Raw genomic sequence first — 18,449 nt, forward strand, 5'->3', positions numbered from 1 at the left:
AAATTTGAGGGCTTTGAAATCTCCTACAGGACACTTGGAGAAGCTGCCTGTTTTCTCTCTACTCCACTTAATAATTCCAGATCAGTAACAGGAATCAGCCCAAATTCTGCAGGTTTGAAAATAGACGTAAAAACTAGACAAACATAACGAAACTAAAGGTTTGGAGGACATGAACTGTTTTATTCAGGAAAATATTAATTCTAAAATAAAGTTCAGAAAATAGCCAATTTTAATTATTTTATTCATTATATTTTGACATATTTAGCAGATTTACTGAAATTGCTTTTTATATTTCCGATTACATCTATGATTTTCAGTAATGTTCCTTATCAAACATAAAAGCTTTTTTATGTAATGCTTTAATAGAAATCCTTAAGGTTTAGTGGTGTAATTATCCCTATTTGTTCATAAGTTAGAATCTAGATCTCACCAGCTCTTTTCTTTCCAGAGACTTTTAAAGATTTTTAAATGATCTGTCACTTTTATGAAAATAAGCTATGAACGAACAAACAGGCTAGTTCATGCTTAACTGCGATAGAGGCATTATTTAGAGGCATTATTTAAAAGTACTTAGGTATCTCCCTTAGATACAGACCGCCCCCTCAGACGAAGTCTGCTGGCTAATCCTGCTGTGAACAGTCTGAGTTTCCCAATCAAAATTACCAAACTAAATGGCGAGTGAGTGGGGCTCTTTTGGGGGTTGACAGATGAGGGTGAAGCCAGGGTGGTTTTATGCAGGTTTCCCCAATGTGATGCTGCCCCCACTGCTGTGATTAGCTGAAATTGAAGGGCATGCTAGACTTTAATTGGACTGTGGAAGTATTGAGAATGTGTAAATATGAATTAATTATATATAATTGGTTTATAAATGGTTTGTGACCTTTTCACACTGATTGTGAGGTCACAATAAGAAATGAGCATACAAAGGCTGATCCCACCCTCAGACGAGGTCTGCTGGCTAATTGCGCTGTGAACTGTCTAAAGTTCTCGATCAAAATAATCATAATTAAAAAGGTTTGTGACATATTCTTACTGATTGTGACATCACAATAAGGGATGAGTATCCAAATGGCTGATGGAAGCAAATGATTCCTGACACCTCAACTCTTTCAGCTGATTCACAGACTTATTTTTCTTTTTTGTGTGGAAAAAAGTTAGTTTTGCATAACATGTCCCTTTTAATATGAGCCCATTTTATTAAAAGTAATTTTATAGTTAATTACTTTTTAAACTTACGATGTAATGCAGTGGTAATATAATTATTAATAGTAATAGGTGATAAATGCATTATTGTTTAGTGATTAAACCCTGTGAATACTCGATTAAATCGTCTCATTAGCATATTAAAATCATGCGTTACTAGGAGACAGACCGCTTTACCTTCTCGGTTCCGCCGCAAGGTGAACGAGACCCAATCAGTCCGTCCGCATCCCGAAACCGAGCTAGCTCCGGAGTCCGGACTCCTCCGCAGTGTGAACGGGTGAAACCGGATTCATTGGGGGTCTCTCTGTGAACTCTCCGACTATCAGAGGGGTCTTCATGGTCTCGCGCTGCAGTGCTGTGGAGGTGACAGGGACCGTCACGCGCTTTTCTAACACACTGCCGGTGCTGTTTCTTTTCCACCTGTATTCCGGCAAGCTCCGCCCCCCCTGCAGCTGTGATTGGCTGGAAGTGAAGCGCATGCTAGGCTGTGATTGGACTGTGGGAGTATTGAGAGTGTGGGAATATGGTTTAATTAATGAAATATATATATAAGTTTGTGACCTTTTCTCACTGATTTGATATGTCCACACCATGGCGACAAATGTAGACAAAAGTACAGGGCACGTGCTCATTAATTAGTGTAGAGATTACCTGCTACGGTGCTACCAACACACCTGATCCAGGTAATCAGCTTATTAATGAACAAGTAATTTCTGAGCTTAAGGTAGGAAACAGCTGGCAGAAATAGCCTAATTAGTCTCAAGGTGTTTCTCCATACTAAGAACACTAAGAATGAACTGTAAGATGCTGTGGAGTGTTTTATTATCCATTCAAATAACACTACTCATAAAGGTACTTCAGGGTATAAAAGAAAAACAATTGTTCTTTTTTATCTTTATCTTATTAATGATTTTATTACTGTCGTTCTTCACCTGTCAGACTAACTCTAATTCTAATTCTTCTCTTCTCTGCTGAAACTGAGTCTCAGTCCTTAATCATGTTAATCTGAGCTAAAGGCTAAAGCTGTTGTTTCCATGTGGGTCAGCCAGACATCTTCCTGTAGCAGTTTTCTCCAGTTTCAAAACAAGAGTCTTTTGAAGGTGTACGAAACAGTACTCACCGCTCTCTGACTTCATCTGTAATTTCTGTAAAGAAAAGATTTTTCTTTTAATAGTTAGAGTTCTCTGTGTTTCTGTGCCTTTTTCTAGTTATTATGATAAAAGTGTGAATGTGCTGTGTAAATGTGTAAGTGTATAAATACTGCAGTAGAGAGTAACAGCAGTAATACCATCTGTTCCAGCACTGCTTTACTACAGATAAAGTCTTTTAAAAAATATATTTTTAAATCCTTTTCCAAAGCTCAGTTTATTTCTATTACTACAGACCAGTTGGAATGTATTAAACAATGAATTGTTTGTTTGTTTGCAATATTTTTGTTAGTTTTTAGCTACAGTACAGTGGCAGATTACTGCAAATTTGTATAAACTGGATTTCGCAATATTTCCCATTATTGACTGGACCTGGCAAAAATAAAGAAAAAAAATATTGGTGTGCTCAAAAACTTTTTTATGGTGTTGCTAGGCAGTTGCTAAGGTATTCAAGTCAAGAGTCAAGAGTCCGAGTGCTTTCTAAGGTGTTGCTAATTTTTTTGTTTTGTTTTCCAGGTGGTTGCTAAAATATCGAATCCTGAATTTTGTGGTTCTAACGAATTTCTACATGTAAAGTCTTTTTAATTTTTTGACAAAAGTTTGCAGAGACTTTCGAATGGAGTCCTATGGGGAAAATGCCATGTGAATAGATTATTGTAAGGGATATATTCTAATGTTTGCAGAGGCATCCTACCTCTACCTGATTGCACCCTATCCCACCAATCCTACTGCAAAAGGCAGAAAACAAACCAGCCAATGGTAGGCGTCAGAAGGCGGGGCTTGTTGGAAAACGGGTGGGAAAAAAACAGAGACGAATAAACGTCACTAAAAATCCTCTACGAGATGTTGTCGTCACTAAAACACACGAGCACTTTTAAAACATTGCACACACACACATATATACAGGTGCTTTCTGATGCACTAAAGCACGTCTCTTAATCTCTTAATCTTGGTCCTGAATTGTTACACCTATAATGTCCCAGAAACGTTTAGAAAACGTATATGAAGGAACACATAAGAAACCATGTAGTAACTTAAAAGTGTTAAACATACCAAAATACTCATTTAGATGCTCTTATCTGGGGAGCTGTTTGTTAACTTGTGGTTTCTGAGGTTGGTAACGCCGATGAACTTATCCTGTAGCTACAACAGAGGAAACTCTTGCTCTTCTATCCTTTTCTGGGGTGGTCCTGATGAGTGCCAGTTCCATCATTATAATGTTTTGATGGTCTTTGCAGTGACAGCACTTGAAGATACTTTCAAAGTTCTTAAAATTCTTCTTTTCAGTTTGGCTGACCTTCATTTTTTCTTAAAGTCATTTTTTCTTTATTTAGTTGAGTAGTTGTTGCTTCTCATGATATGGATTAAAACATTATTCAAATAGAGCTATTCACTGTATACCTGTAACTCTACCTCTTCACTACTTTACAACTGATGCTCTCAAACACATTATTAGAGGCAAAAAAATCTAAATAAAATCCATATTTATTTTCTTCATAGTTTGGATGAATTTAGTATTAATCTACAATGCAGAATATTTTTGAAAATAATGTAAAACCACTAAATTTAAGGAGAGCAAACCTTTGACTGGTACTGCATGTTGATTGGTCATACTTTATTATATATATGGACAAAAAAGTATTGGGACACCTGCTCATTCATGGTTTAATTCAAAATCAAGGGTATTTAAGGAGTTTATCCTTTTGTTGGAGTAACTGTCTTTACACTCCAGAAAATAACGCTTTCTAGTAGATTTTGAAGCATGTTTGCTTTGAGGATTTGAACACAACTCAAACATGAATGATTAAGTAAGTTTTAAAAGTGTGTAACATAACAGCAGTTTCACTATAGTAAAGCATGCACTGTGTTTTATCCGAGTGTGAGTGCAGTTTGGATCCATAATTATTATTATTCATTACTTTTAATAATGCAAAAGCGTAACAGTGTCTTCTATATAAGCATTTCTCTTACGCTGACAGAATAAATATCTGTGATTGTAGGGCTTTGTTGTATTGTTACATCATTGCAGATCAAGTAAAAGCAGTGACATCAGAGAGGATAACACTATTAATAGAGTAGAGGAGATTAAACAGCAGAAATGGGGGTTGCTGAGGGTCCTGCGGTTATAGAGGTTAATGGGGGTTTTAAGCAGTGTGAGATAAGTGACTGAGTGGAGACTGAGAATGAGAAATTAAAAGATTAAAATCAAACATTTTATTTTGTAATATACAGTTATAACACACAGCGCACACTTCAATCCCATATAACACTGAAATACACTGCAGGAGCTGAACACTGGAGTAACTGGCAAACAAATTCTCTTACAGGACTGAAGGAGGCGTCTCTCTGTCCCTGAGGAAGCGTGTACTGTGTGTGTGTGTGTGTGTGTGTGTGTGTGTGTCTGTGTGAGTGTGTCTGTGTATGTGTGTGTGTGTGTGTGTGCTGGCCTGCAGCTCTCCTGTAGCACTCCATCGCTCCACCTCTTCACTGGATCTCAGCTGCTTCACTAAAAAAACACAAATGATGAAGAATTGGTAAGATCTGAATTTCTCTGTAGTAAAATAAAATCAACCATTAAAAACGTTTCCTTTTCATTTCTTTTTAACATATTTAAACAATCATACGATGAACTACTAAAACATTTAAAATACATTATAAGTAAGCTTAAAGACGCTAAAAAACTTGAAAATGCTGTTGCTATGGTTTACCAAGTGGTTGTTAAGGTGTTGTTAAGTTTTTGCTAAGGTATTCCAGATGCTTGCTAAGGTTTTGCTAAGCTGTTGCTAGGCAGTTGCTAAAATATTCCATTCCAAAAGGTTGCTAAGGTGTTGCTAATGTATTTGCCAGGTGGTTGCTAACATATCAAATCCTGAATTTTGTGGTTCTAATGAAAATAATTGTTTAAAGATTGATTGCTATACTGTTGCTGGTTTACCAAGTGGTTGTTAAGGTTGTTGTGCGCTGTTGCTGTAGGTGGTTAGTATCATACCTGCGGTCATTGCTAAGATTTTTTGCTAAGCAGTTGTTAAGGTATTCTGAGTGGTTGCTAAGGTCTTGCTAATTTATTTGCCAGGTGGTTGTTAACATATTGAATCCTAAATTGTGTGGTTCTGCCTAAAAATGCTCGTAAAATTGGGAAGGAGATTTATAAGGACTTAATTTTGTGCCAAAAGTTTTACACAGAAAGATCGAATCTGCAATCAAAATCACAGATTATACACATATAAAGCAAAAAGTAAGCAGCGAAATTCACATATTCAAGATCTTATATATATATATATATATATATCTTTAAATAAATATATATGTCTTTTTCTGTTTTGAATTTGCAACATACACTTTTTTCCTTTGATTCTAAGCTTTTTATTGAATATTACATTTTTTGTGTATAATGTCTGGCACAAAATAAAAATAAAATTGTTAATTAATGGTTTATTTATATGTAATTATATGTAAATGTTTAAACATGGTGTGACTGGTGAAATATACAATTGAAAATTGTAACAACAAACATTAAATTTTCTTCAGACTTTTCTTTTCCAGATTTTCAGATGTGGAAATGTACTTAAAGAAGCTAAAAGTGTCATTTTGGACTTTTGTTAGTATAATGTACTGTATGTCAAAAAATAAATAAAAATTATATGCTGTCGCACATATTTTCACATGACTTTAAATATATACACAGTATATCTGTACAGCCACTTTCTGCCAGTATCACTGCCACTATTCCTGGATGATGTGAGAACTATGTGAGATATTCTGGTTCCTGATCCAATGGGAACACTTCTGATGATTTAGGGACGCGTTTTTTCGTAAGCTTTTACGTAACGCATCTGTGCACTGAAAGGTGGATATTTTTAAACGTCAGATAAATTCAGGGTAAACAGCAGATCTAATCTCCTTAATAAGCACGGTGACTTTCAGCTCCAGCACAGACCCAAACAGCACCATAAAAAGCCATTCAAGCATGCGCACGCACACACACACACAGTCTCTGTGCTGAGTGAGATTAATACAGATGCAATATCACCACTCAGCTGCATTCCCTCACTCTCTCTCTCTCTCCCTCTCTCTCTCTCTCTCTCTCTCACACACACACAGTAATCTGTCTGTTCTCACATACACGTTTGCTGTAAGTGCTGGCTATAGGACTGCATACATGCTTTAAGTTAAAACAGTATATATAATATTACATAAGCATTATAAGTACACTTAAAGGAATAATCCAGTGATTTTCATCCTTTTATCCATCTGCTCCATCTGTACTATACGCTCAATTAAAGCACAATGATATAGAAAACCTCAGAAAACCTCATATTTTGCTTAGATGCCACAGGCTGGATATTTCTAGTTGGTGGACTATTCTCAGTGCAGCAGTGAGACTAAAGTGTTTAAAAACTCCAGCAGCACTGCTGCCACTTACACCTCATACAACACCACCATGCTAACCAGTGCTAATCACTGCATGGCTAAGAATAACCCTTTCAAACATCTGAATCACTATACACCAACCAGCCATGCTGAGTTTTTACTGGTTCGAATCCCAGTCATGCAGCTTGCCCTCAGCTGCGGGAGCCCAGAGAGAGCACAACTGGCCTTGCTCTCTTTAAGTGAGTAGATGCCGCTCTTTCCCCTTATCACTCCTAGGATGATGTCGATCCGCACAATTATTAACTTTCTACTCCTTACATTTTAAAAAATAGCCTCTTTCCTCCTATTTCATTTCAGCTCGTTTTTTAATTCCGGCTTCTCAACATTCTATAAATCCCCTATCCAGATTAATCTCAACATTTAGATAGATTGAATCTGATTGTGATTTGATGTAGAGAAGTGTAAATAAATACCATTCCGACACCCTATTTGTTTATACTGTGATGCATCACACCTGCACACGTCCCGCCCCCCCCCCCCTCACACTCCAGCAAGAACATAGCAGACGTATGTAGCCTAGTATGAAGATGATCTGTGCAGAGACTCAAGAGAACTCCAGACAAACTCCAGTCCAACTAAGCTTCTTTAATATATTTTCATTGTTCTGTATGTAAAATACATTTACATTCATTTTCAATCAGCATATATGCAGCTGAAACACTAGGGAGCCTAGTGCATCCAAAATTATATTATCAACATTAACATTTAAATATTTTAACATTATAGTCATTATGGCTTTTTGAAAAATGTGTTTTGGGGAGGGGGGGTAGTGTGCTATAGGACGCTGTGTTTCGGCCTAGCATTTGTTCCTAATGGCTTTATTTTTTCTCCTTAAATTACTTTTACTTTTATACTTTAAGTAGTTTTGAAACCAGTATTTTTTCAAACACATTTACTTAAAGAGTAAAAAGCTTGAGTTGATTCTTCAACTTCAACTTCAGAAGCATTTTAATAAACTCTAGTATCTATACTTCGATCTACAGACTACAGAGTAAGGAATATAGATACTTTTCACACCTTTGATGTTTGGTTATTATGGGGTTTTCTTTTTGGTCTTGACGAGCCCTTTCTCTACAAGGCAGCGATAGAACTCCTGGATGTAGGTATACACACACTTCCAATCCGGCTCCCGCATCCGCAACAGATCATCAACATCCAGGAGAGGAGCACAGTCACCTAGACGCCTGAATACACACACACACGGATAGACATTTAATTTAATTAGTAATCAGATCAACACATTTACATGAACTCAAGGAATCAGATAATGGTAATCTCAGATTTACATTATTTCGACAATAATCAGATTGAAGCTTCCAACCAGCCAATAAACTCACAGATGATCATACATCACTAGTTCATGCACATGCACACACACACACACACGGTTGCACATGTACAGTACATTACATATAGACACACATACACATATAAGCACACAGACACATGTGCGTCAATTCCTGTCCCAATGCCAATAGGCCTCATTCACACACGCACACACTCACACACACAAGTCAATACCCTCCTTACCAGGCACATTCACATGCACACACACACACATACATCAATACCCACCCCACAGGGCACATTCACACTCTCACACAATCATGGATCTCTGCCATGGGGGCTAAAATCAAAAGCTTTACTACAGGCCGGCTGTCCACTTCTCTGACACACTTCACTGTAGTGAGAGAATAGGTAATGTATCACAATGTAACTCAATTATAAAGAGCAGAAACGGTACTATATTGGATGAATGGTTACTGTATCACAAACTAACTCAATTAAAAAGAGCAGAAACGGTACTATATTGGATGTATGATTATTTATCACAATTAGACTCAATTAAAAAGAGCAGAAACGGTACTATATTGGATGTATGATTATTTATCACAATTAGACTCAATTAAAAAGAGCAGAAACGGTACTATATTGGATGTATGATTATTTATCACAATTAGACTCAATTAAAAAGAGCAGAAACGGTACTATATTGGATGTATGATTACTTTATCACAATTAGACTCAATTAAAAAGAGCAGAAACGGTACTATATTGGATGTATGATTACTTTATCACAATTAGACTCAATTAAAAAGAGCAGAAACGGTACTATATTGGATGTATGATTACTTTATCACAATTAGACTTAATTAAAAAGAGCAGAAACGGTACTATATTGGATAAATGATTACTGTATCACAAACTAACTCAATTAAAAAGTAACGGAAATTGCAGTATAGAGAAAATATGGGTATTGTATCACAATCCATCTCAACTGAGAAACTGCACTTTAGTAAGAAATAAGTAGTGTGAAACAGCACAAAAAGTGTGCGATAGTGAAGATATGGGTGCTTGATCACAACCCAACTCTGTCCTACAGAAACTGTACTATACTGAAAGTATGGGTACTGTATTGCAATCTTACTCCAGTAAAAGAGCAGAAACGCTACTCTAACTCAATTATAAGAACAGAAAATATATTATAATATTAGTATGGGTACTTTATCGCAGTCTAACTCAAATATAACATCAGAAAATATACTATAGTATAAGTATGGGTACTTTATCACAGGCTAACTCAATTATAACATCAGAAAATATACTATAGTACAAGTATGGGTACTTTATCACAGTCTAAATCAACTGTAACGAGAGAAAATATACTATAGTATAAGTACGTTATCACAGTTTAAGATAAACTGTACAATAGTACAAAAGGGAAAAAAGTATGGGTACTTTATGACAATCTAACTCAACAGAGCAGAATCTACTGTAGTAAAAATATTGGTTTTGTATCACAATCCAACTTAATTATAAGAGTAGAGAAACTGCACTTATAAGAGAAGTGTATCAAAATCTAACTCAATTAAAAGAGCAGAAACGGTACAATAGTGAAAGTATGAGTTCTTTATCAAAATGTAACTTAATTGAAAAAGTAGAGAAACTGCACTTTAGTAAAAGTATGAGTATTGTATCAGTTAAAACAGCAGAAGTGTTGTTTAGTGAAATGTATGGATACTGTTCCACAGCCTAACTCAAATAAAAGAGCAGACTGTACTTTATTGGACGTATATGTACTGTATCACAATCTAACTCTATTAAAAGAGCAGAGAAACAGTACTATAGTGAAAGTATGGCTACTGTATTTCTATTTGACTCAATTTAAGGAACAGAAACTCTACTATGTTAGAAGTATGAGTACTTTATCACATTCTAACTCAATTAAAAGATTGGAAAAACGTTTCTATAGTGAAAGAAGAAATGGTACTACACCACAAACTTACAAGCAAAAACGAAAGTGAATGTGTGTGTTATCACAATCTAACTTAATCATAAAAGTATAAGTACTGATTCCCAATCTAACTCAACTAGCAGAAACTGTACTACAGTGAATGTTTGGGCAGTTTATTATTGTTACTATTTAACTTGATTAAAAGAACAAAGAAACTGTACTCCAACTCAATTATAAAAAGTGTGAATACTGCATCACAGTCTATCTCACCAGGCCTACATTCACACCCACCCAGAGGCCATATTTATTGGACGTTATGTAAACAGGTCTTACTCTGCAGTTTTAAAAGCCTTCTCGAAGTTGGCCCTGCGGTCGTACGGGTCCAGCGTGCAGTAATCAAAGCCTTCTGGGAAAAACCTGTGGACCAGGGCACAGAACGCCAGCCCATCTGCCCAACTGGACGAGAAATTCTGGATGTTCACGCCCTTTTTTTTTTTTTCAGAGACAAACGAAATAGTCTTTTACACTCTACGGTCAGTGTGTGACACTGAAGTAAACAATCAAACAGACAAACAAGACGTCAATACAGAGTATACAGCAAACTGAATGTAAATGCAGTTCATTACATAACTAACAACATAATCAATTACGCAGTTGTGTGTACGTCTGCACTTACGCAACACATTAATTATTACACAACGTGATGTGAATGTATAGCAGCAAGCCCACAATAATAACAACTGCTGAATAACTGAATAACATATAATCATGACTCATATAGAGAATATTAAATATGCTGCACAGAAGGATTAAAAAAGGCTGAGGACAGTAATGGTGGGTTTTGTTATTACTACTGTATTATTACTGTATTATTACTGCAGAGGTCACAATAGCCCTTCAACCCCCCTGCACTCGCCTCGTATGGTTCAGTCTTGGCTCTGCACCAGTCCAGCAGCATCTGTTTGACGTCTTTAGTGTTTGGGCCGCCAAGCGCTGAGCCGCGGGGAACTCTGACCCCGACAGCTGGGGAACGAGCTGGACTGTGAGAGGAAAGAGAGGGCAAAATGAGAAATGAAGATGCATAAAAAAAGGGAATTTTAACAGTCGAGCAGTGCCGAGGTGGCAGAAGTTTCCAGACAGTTCTGAGTCACTGGGAACTTCGATTGTCCTTAATTGATCCAACAATAAAGAAATAATTCCAACTGTGAAACTTGGTGGGGGTAGTATCATGGTTTGGGCTTGTGAAAGCAAGTGTTGCTTTATCTGGATCTGGTCCAAGACTTGATACCAATGATTGGATTGATGAATTTAAGACATCTGTAGGACATCTGTAGTGAGCTGAATCTCAGGAGAACATGGGCCATGCAGCAAGACAATGACCCTAAGCACACAAGTGTTTCTACTAAAAAATGGTGGGTGACAGTGATCTAATAATACTATATATGCACAGTGTAAACAGCTGAGAATGCAAATTAATAAATTATTATATCAACTGGAATTAAAATAAAAAACAATTCTGTATGATGCACATGCCTATCGGACACCTCAGTGATGTCCCAGCCTCCGGTTCCTACTTTATCCCTTCAGAGAGCTCCGATATTGAAGTGAAATCATTGATTTGTGACTCAGAATTCAGGATTTGTGAGAAACTACATTTTAAAAAGTTTTTCTTTAAAATCAATAGATCAGCCTCTGGGCTGCTGTAAAACTCTCACCTGGCCGACGCTTGGGGGCTGGAACCTGCTGATGATGGATTTGGAGGCTTTGCCAGAGCTGCTCCTGTTCAAAGAGAGAAAACAACCAGATCAATAAAACAGAATAAAGACAGACGACACAAACCCAGCCAGACGATTCACTGATAGATAAACTGTCCCTCTGACTGAAAAATGAAGAACTGAGACTGAGAGATGATGCAGGTCAGAACTAACTGCATTGCTTTCAATTAAAGTTTTGAGCCACAGTAAAACCTGTAAGATTAGGTTGTAAAACATAAAGGAATCAACATAGACTACATTATATTTATAAGGAAATATTATTTATAATAATGATTATTTTTTTATTGTTGTGTTGTGTACACAGTCAGATGTACTAATCAGTTGTACATATTGTAATTTTCTGAGATACTGATTTTCATCAACAATAAAAGAAATAAACGCTTAAAATAGATCACTCTGTGTTTAATACATCTATATAATATATGAATTTTACACTTTGAACTGAATTCATGAAATAAAGTAACTTTTCAATGATATTGTAATTGTTTGAGAGTTACCTGTATGTGTGTGTGTTAATATTTTGATGGTAAGTATACTCACTGTTTGTGTGTTGCTGGGTGCTGCCCGACCCATTTGCTGGTTTCTGGGCTGCATTTTGTCCAGCTGGGCCGCGTCCAGCACACACTCCACGCTGACGCAGGTCCTGCTGACGCTCGGCTCGCTCACGGTCCCGCTGCTCTGAGGGTCCAGACAGAAACACACACACAACTGTGAGAGCGCACAACATACACACTAAATAAAACATACACAACACTGTGATTCCCAAAGCATCCCTATAATAAACAAACCCAAATTCATCACTGACTGATCTTAACAGATCATCACTACATTCATAACTGCAGAAATAAGAAGCACATACTGTAATTATTAATGTCTGTGATTATTACTGTCCGTGATTATTACTGTCAGTGATTATTAATGTCCGTGATTATTACTGTCAGTGATTATTAATGTCCGTGATTATTACTGTCCGTGATTAATATCGTTTGTGAATATCAATGTATGTGATTATTAATGTCCGTGATTATTACTGTCAGTGATTATTAATGTCCGTGATTATTACTGTCAGTGATTAATATCGTTTGTGAATATCAACGTACGTGATTATTAATGTCCGTGATTATTACTGTCAGTGATTATTAATGTCCGTGATTATTACTGTCAGTGATTAATATCATTTGTATATATCTATGTCTGTGATCATTAAAGTCCGTGATTATTAACCCTTTGAACTCTAGGCTGTTTTGCTGTGCTTTTTCTTCGTTTTTGTCAGTTCCCCATTCAGGTCTTATAACACAGTAATTATATCAGACCGACACATGCCCTGATCTCTTTTACTCTAGAAACCATACAGCTGCTCAAAAATGTTTAGTTTAGCTTTAGTTTGAGTAAAGCAGGTAGTTTCACACTTTTTCTGTGGACACTTTTGAGTCTTTATTTACTGATTTTATTTGGTTTGAAACATCACATAAATATGTTTGAAGCACTAAAGGTAAATAATATTGGTTGGGGAAGGAGATCTCACTTTTTTAGGTGTTTTTGTCAATGGGTTTCTTGTAGACGCTTTACCGCACTGGGATGTCATCACTATCTCTAGAAAGAGTAAGTTCTGCTCTTTCTAACCTAATATGGATTATGTTTATGTGTGAATGGATTCCTGAGTAATTAAGCTGAGGACCCAAGGTGCGATTTTGGACCGAAAATCCGTCTGTAGGGTGTAAAGGGTTATTGTCTGTGATTATTAATGTCTGTGATTACTAATGTCTGTATATATATATATATGACCCTGTGCTGGATAGTGTGGATCTGTTGGCCATGTTTGGTCAGAAGTTCTGATTTGACCTTCAGCTCACCTCGCTTTCTCTTCATCAGCTCCCTCAGCGCCGCCCGAATCAACCTCCTCTCCTCAAAATCCACCGCCTTGTCCAGCTTACACACACACACACACACACATGCACACACGCACGCACACACACACAGGTAATAATAGTTCATGGTAATGAGGTGGAGGTGTGAAATCAAGGCTGAGCTCATCACATGGTTTTAAGTGTGATAAACTAAAACACACTTATATTTAACCTTTCTTCTGTTTGCAACACACACACACACTCTCACACACACTTTCCTTTTTTCATCCCAAAAAAGGTGTTGTAATCCTGCTGACAGCTGCTGCAGTGTGTGTGTGTGTGTCTGTGTGTGTGTGTGTTACCATGTCATTCAGCACTTGTTCGTCCTGTATTGTGGCGAGTTGCTCCTGAGTTACTGGACCCGCAGCGACCACCTTCTCCTCCTCTTTACCGTCCATCCCTCTCTCCCTCTCTCCTTCACTCCCTCACTCCCTCTCTTTCTCTCTCCTTCACTCCCTCACTCCCTCTCTAATTCACTCCTTAAATTATTCTCACCTTCACTCCTCCAGTCCTTCTTTCCTTTACTCCCTCACTCCTTCACTTCTTTGCTCCCTCAATCCCTCTCTCCCTTAATTCTACACTTCTTCACTCCTTCAGTCTTCCAGTCCTTCTCTCTTTCACTCCTTTACTCCCTCACTTCCTTCTTTTTTTCTCTCTTTCCCTCCCTCTCGCTCACTCCTTCACTCATTCACTCCTACACTTCTTCACTCCTCCACTCCTGATTTCCTTCACTTCTTCACTTTTCTTCACTCCTTCACTTTTTCACTCCTTCCCCTTTACTTCTTCACTCCCTCACCCCTTCATTCCTGCACTCCTTTAGCCCTTCACTCCTGATGTCTGTGAGAAAGAAAGAGCGAGAGAGGGACAGAGGGAGTAAAAGGGAGGAGAAGAAACAGCAGGATGAAAGAGAAAGAGTGAGGAAAGGAAAGAGTGGTACAGTAATATTCATTATTGCATTGTTGTGAAACATTACATTTCAGTAAAACCTCTCTTATCGTTAGAGAATAATAATTCTATAATTCTATTTATAGTAATGGAATTAGGGGCCTAAAAACTTCTGCACAGTAATATACACTGGCATGCCAAAAGTCATGGGACAGCAGTGATGTATGTGTAATGCTCAGGACATATCGGCATGTAGAGAGTTGTAGAGGTTCCTAATGCTCCTACTGTGATAATCCATCAGATTCATACAGCTCCAATATTCTCACAAGTCCTGCAGATTGTAGATGACATCCCACACATTTTCTATAATCAGGGATAGATCTGGAGATGCAGCAGCTGGACATGGTTTAGTATCTGCAGCGTCTTTAAGACTCAAAGCTCTTTAGACGCAACAGAGCTCTGGATTGTTTGGTGTTCAGTAAAGGTAGAGTCACTGGTTGCAGGACCTCATTAACCTCAGTAACGTTGGGCTGTTGGGCTGTTCCTGAAATGAAGACCAATGCTGATCTGACATCATACAAAACCAGGCAGGCATTCTGACCTGCTAATTTTGGTGCCTCCACACACAGATTTGTTTGTCGTCTCCACCAAGACAAAAGCCGTGACAAAAGATGACATGCTGCCGTTCAGTCTGGCTCACTGTTATCAGACATTTAGTCTCCTGAGACTGATTGTAGCAAAGTCCTCCAATGTGTAATAGGCACTAAATGAACCAGGCCAAATGTTCTGACATAGTTCTGCACTTATGGGCCTTGGGCAGTGTTCCAGAGGCTCTGATAAACTGTGCTGAGTTCCAGTGTGTTCCAGTCTCTCCAAGAGAGCAGCTGAACTGGACTTAAATGGAAAAGCCCATCTGCGTAAAAACCGAGCCGCAATCACAGCTGACCCCAGAGTAAACACACAGTGTGTTAGTTTGGACTGAAATAAACCAGGATATGAGCCCATAACTCAGGAGTTTGGCCTGTATAGACATGCGATCATAATACGCACACACACACACACACACACACACACACACACACACACTCTGAGTCATCCTGAATGTAAACATTCGACTTAAAAAATATGTCTGTGTTTATAATGAGCTTCTGTATCACTCAAATAACACCTTCAGCTCCTGTAACATGTACAGTACTACTGTGTATCTCTGCAGTGATCAGTGAGAGTGTCTATCTGTAATTAACTCTATATACCATTAGAATACTAAACTTAAATAAACACAAATATGGTCAATGTTCAGTGGGAGTGTCTACCTGTAATTTTCTCTATATACCATTAGAATTTTTAAACCCAAACAAACATAAAGTCAGTGGAAAGTCAGTGAGAGTGTCTACCTGTAATTTTCTCTATGTAACATTAGAATATTTAAACCCAAACAGACATAAAGTCAGTGGAAAGTCAGTGAGAGTGTCTACCTGTAATTAACTCTATATATCATTAGAATACTAAACCTAAATCCACACAAATGCAGTCAATGTTCAGTGGGAGTGTCTACCTGTAATTTCCTCTATATAACCTTAGAATTTTGAAACCCAAGCAAACATAAAAACAGTGGAAAGTGAGTGGGAGTGTCTATCTGTAATTAATTCTATATAACATACGAATTTATAAACACAAATAAAGTGAGTGTCTACCTGTAATTAACTCTATATAAAATAAGAATTAGTAAGATCACTAAACACAGATACAGCTAGTGGGAGTGTCTACCTGTATTGAATTCTATATAACATTTGAATTCTTAAACACAAATAAACACAAAAAAGTGAGTGTCTACCTGTAATTAACTTATATATAACATTGAAAATACTAAACACAACTAAACCTAACGTCAATGGGAAGTCAGTGAGAGTGTCTTCCTGTAATTAACTCTATATAGCATCAGAATTTATGAAACCAAATAAACATAAAGTCAGTGGAAAGTCAGTGAGAGTGTCTACCTGTAATTAACTCTATATAACATTAGAATAATAAACACAAACAACACAAATAAAGTCAGTGTTATACCTCAGCCCATGTCTGTCCTGTGTTTTTTCCCTCTTTTGGTTTTCTGTGCTCCTGCCCTGTTTTCCTGTCTTGTGTTTCCAGCCATGTGCTTTTTTGAGCACATGGCATTGTTTTGTTATTGTTCTGTCTCCGCCCTAGCCCTGCCCAAGCCATTAGTGTTGTCACCTTGTGTCTCATTTTTTAACTGTCAGTGGTTATTGGGAGTGTCTACATGTAATTAACTCTATATAACATTAGAATAAATCCCTCCAGACTCTGTATGAATTAGTTTAGTTCGAGCAGCACTGATAAGATAAACTGATGTTTTTTTTAATAAATAAATGTTTACTGCTGAGATAAATATCTCTGAAGGCTGTCAAAACAAAAGCATCTTCTATGCTGAACAGTGAACGTAAAACAGCGATATAATAATATAATAACTCATAACCACGCAGTTACTCACCACACGCTGAGAGGATGATGAGTCACAGATAATGAGAAAGATGATCTCACAGCAAACAAATAACCCACATTAAATACAATACAAACAATCGGTCTTATCCCACACATTACTGACTGTTCCATATTAACCCTCAATAACGCACAGCCCACACACTGCTCAGAGCTGCTGCAGGGGTGTGTGTTAGTGTGTGTGTGTTTGTATTTTTAATGTATGTTGTTGTATAAATGTGTGCAATTGTGTAATTGTGTCAATTTATTAAGAGTGTTTATTGACCTTCTTCTGCTAATGAACTATTCAAATTTCCATATATGTATATACTAATACTAAAGTAACAGGAAAAGAACTGTGTCCCATGACTTTTGCCATTAGTTGGATGACTGTCTGTACTGTCCAGAGAAGACTTTCAAGAATTATTAAGCATTGCTGTGGGAATTTGATTGCATTTAACAAGAGTACAACATTAGTTAGATCAGGATGTTGGATGATGATCACTCCCAAACTCATCCCCAACTCCCCAACTTATCCTCAAAAACCCAACTCATCCACAATCAATCCCCAAATCCCCACTTCATCTCCAACTCCTCAAGCATCCCCAAATACCCAACTCATACCCAACTCACCCCAAATCCTCAACTTACCCCCAAATCCCCAACTTACCCCCAATTTATCCCCAACTCCCCAACTTATCCCAAATTCCCAACTCTTCCGCAATCAATCACCAACTCCCCTTTCGTCCCTAACTTCTCAATGCACCCCCAAACCCCCAACTCATCCCCAACTCACCTCCAAATCCTTAACTTACCCCCAACTCCCCAACTTAGACCTCAACTCCCCAACTCATCCCAAACTCCCCAACTCATTCCCAACTCCCCACCTCATCCCCAACTCCCAACTCATCCCTAACTCATCCCCAAATCCCTAACTCATCCCCAATTTACCCCCAAATCCCCACCATACAATAAATACATCAGCAAGTATCGGCTTAAAATATCGACCAAATCTAGGCATTGGCCGATGTTGATGATTCTAAAATAAAAGGCAGTTATCGAGTGACAGCAATAAAATTCGATATAGTCTAACTATAAGTAACGGTACTGTAGCTGCTGAAGCTGACTCCAGAAGAACAGTGGAGATGAAGGCACTCACCTGGCCTGCTGCTGCTGCGCGAGAGTGTGAGAGAGTGTGTGAGAGACGAGGAGAATCCAGCTGTGAAAGCTCTCGTCTTAAACTCACACTCAACTCTAACTTTAACTCTCAGAGTTCCTTACTGTGGGAGTTTATCAGAGCCCTGCAGAAACCCCTCCCCGCCTGAACCCCCGGCAAGAAGGAGGAAGAGATAAAGACAAGAGAGCGAGAGTA

General features: G+C 37.8%; 2 protein-coding genes across 3 annotated transcripts in view; both read right to left on the reverse strand.

The window, feature by feature from the left end:
• The window catches only part of LOC103022769 (inositol polyphosphate 5-phosphatase K), a 31,607-nt gene extending 27,789 nt beyond the window's left edge, over positions 1-3,818 (reverse strand). The window contains exon 1 of the mRNA XM_022681154.2: positions 1,381-3,818. The gene's annotated coding sequence lies outside the window, so the exon portion shown is untranslated. The remainder of the gene's footprint in view (positions 1-1,380) is intronic.
• Positions 3,819-4,550: 732 nt separating this feature from the next.
• smtna (smoothelin a) lies at positions 4,551-18,354 on the reverse strand. Of its 2 annotated transcripts, XM_022681156.2 has the most exons (9): positions 18,237-18,354; positions 14,002-14,536; positions 13,646-13,721; positions 12,333-12,470; positions 11,733-11,796; positions 10,934-11,057; positions 10,351-10,502; positions 7,800-7,966; positions 4,551-4,857 (listed from the first exon to the last, which is right to left on the reverse strand). In XM_022681156.2, exons 2-8 carry the CDS (start codon positions 14,095-14,097, stop codon positions 7,816-7,818), a joined length of 801 nt encoding a protein of 266 aa, XP_022536877.1. In that variant the 5' UTR covers positions 14,098-14,536; positions 18,237-18,354; the 3' UTR covers positions 4,551-4,857; positions 7,800-7,815. The 2 variants fall into 2 exon arrangements, with proteins under 2 accessions (XP_022536877.1, XP_022536876.2); XM_022681155.2 differs by lacking the exons at positions 14,002-14,536; positions 18,237-18,354 and having other exon boundaries at positions 13,646-13,995.
• Positions 18,355-18,449: the final 95 nt, after the last annotated feature.

The sequence above is a fragment of the Astyanax mexicanus genome, chromosome 20 (genome assembly GCF_023375975.1).
Source record: "Astyanax mexicanus isolate ESR-SI-001 chromosome 20, AstMex3_surface, whole genome shotgun sequence".
Taxonomy (NCBI): Eukaryota; Metazoa; Chordata; class Actinopteri; order Characiformes; family Acestrorhamphidae; genus Astyanax; species Astyanax mexicanus.